General features: G+C 45.1%; 1 protein-coding gene across 1 annotated transcript in view; it reads right to left on the bottom strand.

Moving 5' to 3' along the window:
• Window positions 1-306: 306 nt before the first annotated feature.
• The window catches only part of LOC142245103 (lanosterol synthase-like), a 106985-nt gene continuing 101291 nt past the window's right edge, over window positions 307-6000 (bottom strand). The window contains exons 21-22 of the mRNA XM_075317433.1: window positions 4363-4441; window positions 307-722 (exon numbers count right to left, since the gene is read on the bottom strand). Of these exons, the coding sequence (XP_075173548.1) occupies window positions 576-722; window positions 4363-4441 (226 nt within the window). The 3' untranslated portion in view covers window positions 307-575. The remainder of the gene's footprint in view (window positions 723-4362; window positions 4442-6000) is intronic.

The raw sequence follows: 6000 nt of genomic DNA, 5'->3' as shown, positions 1-6000 counted from the left end.
GGACACACGTAAGTACGGAACGGACACACGTTCCGTTCCAAAATACTTACATGTGTCCAAACCATTAGGAATACATAGTTCTACGTGTGTACGTGTCTCCGGTATGTGAGAAAAATGCCAAACACGTACCGGAGGCACAAATGTGTGACAGAGGCCTAAGAAAAAGTCACTTTCTAGTGCGCACATGGCCTTAAGCTGGAGTCACCTTGTAAGATCCAATTTATGTATCCAGTATATAACATAAGACGAGCCGTATTGTAAAGTGTTTATTTCTTGATAGATACAGTCACGTGTTACATTTTATCATCTACATTTCTCCGTTCTCTTCTTTGTTTGTATAAAACACATCAGATGCCTGAATTTAATATAAATTACTGAAATGCCTAAAAATGAAATAATGAAAATTATTGTAAATTAGATACAGCACACATCAATGAGCTCAGAACTGAGAAAAGAGAATTCTAGAAAGATAAAAACGAAAGTTAATCAGTTAATTGATCTAACAATACGCAGCGGGCAGTAGGCAGGTCATGTCTTCATACTGCGGCTGGCCCGGGTGTGTTATCTGCCATCGTTCAGCCATGCCGGCTCGTGTGAACTCCGGCCAAGGGGTTCTCTGCGTGAAGATGGGTGAAACGACCAAAGGTCCATATTGGGAATATATTTCGATATGAAGTGTAGCTGATCGCACAGCTCTTGTTAAACACACCTGATATATTCTCCTGCAAAGCAAAGATATATTATTACAGGTTTCTGCTGGCACAGCGGAGTTCTAAAGTAATGGGTTGAATTAGAGCATGTTGAACCCCTTAATGACCAAAACAGAAAGGGCCTTAACGGGAATCTGTCAGCAGCTTTTTGCTACCCCATCTGAAAACTGCATGATATAGGGGCAGAGATCCTGATTCCAGCGATGTATCACTTATACTGATTGCTGCAGTTTTAATAAAATCACTGTTTTCTCTGTTGAAGATCTACCAGTTCTCTGAAAGCTGAGCTCTATATAATCCCGCCCACACCATTGATTGGCAGATTTCTGTGTATACTGCATAGGCAGAAATCTGGTGGGGACAGGATTATACCGAACTCCTAATTTTAGAGGATTACTTGGTAGGAGATTTACTAGTCCTTTTAGTGTTAATCTCCTGCTGATAAAACAGGGATTATAGCTAAACTACAGAAAACATTAGGATCTCTGTTTCTAGATTATGCTGCTCTCAATTTAGGTGCTAAAAACCTGCTGACAGATTCCCTTTAAAATCTGCCCAACTTTATTTGTCTTTGTCTCTCCGATTTTTAGCAGCCGTACCTTTTTTTTTTTTTTTTTTTACCTACATGTCTCCATGAAGCTTTGTTTTCTACACAACAAACTGTATTTTTTAGCACTACTTTGTGGGTACATAACTGGTTGAATGTACAGAACATATATAACAAAGTATGTGTGTATTGATATCATGAATTGTTACAGGGGGTTGTCTACACTAAAGGGTGCTTTACACGCTGCGATATCGCTAACGATATATCGTCAGGGTCACGGTGTTTGTGACACACATCCGGCGTCGTTAGAGACATCGCAGCGTGTAACATGTACGAGAGACCTTAAACGATCGCAAAAGAGACAAAAATCGTTGGTTTTGGAGAGGTCGTCCAAACACCAAAAATCGTCTTGTACGTAGCGATGTTGTTCGTCGTTCCTGCGGCAGCACACATCGCTACATGTGACACCGCAGGAGCGACGAACATCTCCTTACCTGCCTCCACCGGCTATGCGGAAGGAAGGAGGTGGGTGGGATGTTACGTCCCGCTCATCTCCGCCCCTTCGCTTCTATTGGCCGGCCGCTTAGTGACGCCGCAATGACGTCGCTATGACGCCGAACGCACCTCCCCCTTGAAGGAGGGATTGTTCGGCGGTCACAGCGACGTCGCTGAAAAGGTATGTGCGTGTGACGATGCCGTAGCGATAATGTTCGCTACGGCAGTGATCACCAAATGTAGCACGTACGACGGGGGAGGGTGCTATCGCTAGCGATGTCGCAGAGTGTAAAGCACCCTTTAGGGGTAATTTTTCTTATATTTTACCTAAATGCATGCATTTGTGTCTAAAAAAATGTTTGCAATTGGGTTTCATTACAAATGTTGCCCCATTACCTTTCTATAGCTTCTGTGTTGCACAGTCTATTGCAGGCTGCAGAGTGAGTAATCGGTCAGCGAGCTCCTTCTAAGGTCTTTCTTAGGGCTTATGCAGATATCCATGAAAATCGGTCTCATCACAGACTGCTATACACAAACTATGGTTTTCCGGACCTGAGCTTGATAGCCTCATAGGCCAATATTGGGAGACCCCCAGTCAGTTTGTGCATCACAGTTCGTTATTGGACCAAATTTCACAGACATCTGGATTAGCCCTTATCCTATTTTGTCTCTGCTAGTTTATTGCACAGAGCACTTCAAAGCTGAATGTGAAATAAAACAAATAGCCTGGAAAAGTCAAATGATGCAAAATGTTTAAAGGGAACCTGTCAGATGTAATATGCGCCCAGAACCATGAGCAGTTCTGGGTACATATTCCTAATCCCTGCCTAACTGTTCATGTATCTAATAGAACAGATAAAGAGAGCTTTAGAAAAAGTATTTCTAAAGATCCTTTATGATATGCTGAGGCCTGGGACTAGTCATGAGGGCATTATTTCCCCTGACTAGTCTGCCCTTTTAGCATGCCCCTGTGGGTGTGCTAACATGCTATTCAGTGACCATTGCCCAGCATCATCATCAGCGGTGAAGCGCGTAACTGTCACCGCCTCAAACGCTGGATTTAGGGTCACTGCGCATGATCAGAAGTCCCAGCACTTCCGGTAATGCACACTAGACCTCTCTGAAACAAGGACGCATACACCCGGCTTCATAGTGTGCATGACCAGAAGTAGCGGAATTTATGAACATGCGCACTGAGCCTAAACCCGGCGTCTGACAACGGTGACAATGGACACATGTACACGCGTCCATGCCGATGGGCATTGAATAGCATGTTAGCACGCCCCTGTGGGCGTGCTAACATGCTAAGAGAGCAGCTAGTCGGGGGAAGTAATGCAGCTGTGATTAGTCGTTGGTCTCATTAGCATATCATAAAGGATCTTTAGAAAGACTTAGGGGCACTTTGCACACTGCGAGATCGCAGGTGCGATGTCGGTGGGGTCAAATTGAAAGTGACGCACATCCGGCATCGCATGCGACATCGCAGTGTGTAAAGCCTAGATGATACGATTAACGAGCGCAAAAGCGTCGTAATCGTATCATCGGTGCAGCGTCGGTGTAATCCATGATTACGCTGACGCGACGGTCCGATGTTGTTCCTCGCTCCTGCGGCAGCACACATCGCTGTGTGTGAAGCTGCAGGAGCGAGGAACATCTCCTACCGGCGTCACCGCGGCTTCCGTAGGATATGCGGAAGGAAGGAGGTGGGCAGGATGTTTACATCCTGCTCATCTCCGCCCCTCCGCTCCGATTGGCCGCCTGCCGTGTGACGTCACAGTGACGCCGCACGACCCGCCCCCTTAACAAGGAGGCGGGTCGCCGGCCACAGGGACGTCGCACGGCAGGTGAGTGTGTGTGTGAAGCTGGCGTAGCGATAATTTTCGCTACGCCAGCTATCACCACATATCGCTGCTGCGACGGGGGCAGGGACTATCGCACTCGGCATCGCAGCATCGGCCTGCGATGTCGCAGTGTGCAAAGTGCCCCTTAATCTAAATATCTCTTTATCTATGCTAGTGTATACAGGGACGGTTAGGCAGGGATTAGCAATATACGCACAGAACTGCTCGTGGTACTAGGTGCATATTACACCTGACGGGTTTCCTTTAATGGAATCTAATTGCAAAAATAATTTTTAGTCACAAATACAGACACTAAAGTAATCGAGAAAAAAAAATGTCCTCAAAATCGGATGATACTTACAGAGCATTATAGAAATGTTGTTCTTTTGTACATGTGTAAAGGCCCCGTCACACACAGAGATAAATCTTTGGCAGATCTGTGGTTGCAGTGAAATCATGGACATATTGATCCATTTGTGCACAGCCAGAAACCTGGCACTGATTGTCCACAATTTCACTGCAACCACTGATCTGCCGCAGATTTATCTCTGTGTGTGACACGGCCTTTACTCCAAATACATGTAAGGCCATGTGCACACGTTGTGTATTTGGTGCGGTTTTACCTCAGTATTTGTAAGCTAAAACCTGGGGTGGGTGATAATATATCACATTGGGGCATTTCCGTTGAAAACTTTAAAGAAAGCCTTAGAAAGAAAGCCGCTTTAGCATGTTTGATATGCATTTCCAATGTTGCTATTTTCTGCTGTACCTGAGGCCAGTCTCCATTTTTCAGCTGCTTCTCCAGTAGCAGTTTTACTCCTCTCTCCAAAATGGCAACATTGGGAAACCTGCAAAAGACCTGCTAGTTCAACAACAACGCTTACACCACACATCTCCAATCCCACCATCCACTGCAGCACATAAAAACCATGCCACAGTCACACATCTGTGTGTGGACATTGATCCATGGACTGTCCACAGGTCTTCTGATCTTGACTCATAGGCATATATCAGCCTGACAAGTTCGGGTCAGGAGATTCGAGGACAGACCACGCTTGGACTGTGACGGACAGACGTGTGAATGTGGCATTAAAGGGTTATTCCCATCTCCAAGATCCTATCCCAATATGTAGTAGGACAAGTAATAATAATATTAGCAAATACCGCCAATTAGAAATGTAGTATAGTTCTCCTGATGTAGCCATGTCTCTTACCTCATGTGCAGGGCATTGCAGCTTAGGTATCTATGGTTATGACCAGGAACAACTAACTGTAACTATATGAATGGACGTAACCATTGATACCTGAGCTGCAATTCTCTGCAGATGAAGTAAGAGACATGGCTATATCAGGAGAACTATACTACATTTCTAATTTGAAGTATTTGCTATTATTATTATACCCACTACATATTGGGATGGGATCTTAAATGTGGGAAGACCCCTTTAATCTACTTAATGAAATTACATTAGGATCATGATCTCACAAAGTAAACAACGGACTGTCCTCTACATGACTCCCATTCTCTACATTGCGGTCACATAAATTGGCACCATATTTCCAGTAACATGCACTGTTAACCTTGTATACTCTCCAATGCAAAATACAAACAAAAAACCCCTACACTGGTCATCATAAAATCTTGAAAGAAATTATTATATTTCCAAAAACATACTTAGAACAAAGACAAATGGTACATCATCTGACATGTTTTGGATTACAAACGATCCTTAGAAATAATCTGTCACCAGGTTTTTGCCACCTTATCTGAGAGCAGCATAATGTAGGGGCACAGATCCTGATTCATAGTTTCATAGTGTTTAAGACCTCTGCCACACTTACGTGACAAAACGTAACGTTTTTGTCACGTACGTGTTACAGGGGTGGCCTGTTCCCCGTGTGCCGTGTTTATGGCACGTACGTGTTCTCCGTGTGTTATACGTAATAACACACGGAGAACGGAAAGCCCCGCCTTACCTTTTTCCTCCGGCGCTGTCTGTGGTGCTGAATGATAGTGTCTGGAACAGGCCACGCCCCGCTGACGCTGCTTCCGGCCCCCAGTGAAGAAGAAGCGTTGTTCAAATTCACTGGGGGACGGATGCAGGGGACAGCCGCGGCAGAGACTGCAGGGATGGTGGAGGTGAGTTTGTGTTTTTTTAATTTTTAACCCGACACGTGTGTTTCTCCGGCGCGTGTCACACGGACCCGCATCCACACTACATCCGTGTGGTACGGGTGCCGGCCGTGTAACACCCGTGCTGCCGGAGAAACACTGACATGTCAGCGTATGGAACTCATGGACACACGTAAGTACGGAACGGACGCACGTTCCATTACAAAATACTTACGTGTGTCCAAAACATTAGGATTACCTAGGCCCACGTGTGTACGTGTCTCCGGTATGTGT

Source organism: Anomaloglossus baeobatrachus, chromosome 7, assembly GCF_048569485.1.
Source record: "Anomaloglossus baeobatrachus isolate aAnoBae1 chromosome 7, aAnoBae1.hap1, whole genome shotgun sequence".
In the NCBI taxonomy this organism is placed as follows: domain Eukaryota; kingdom Metazoa; phylum Chordata; class Amphibia; order Anura; family Aromobatidae; genus Anomaloglossus; species Anomaloglossus baeobatrachus.
This window is presented reverse-complemented; position numbering and strand designations above follow the sequence as displayed.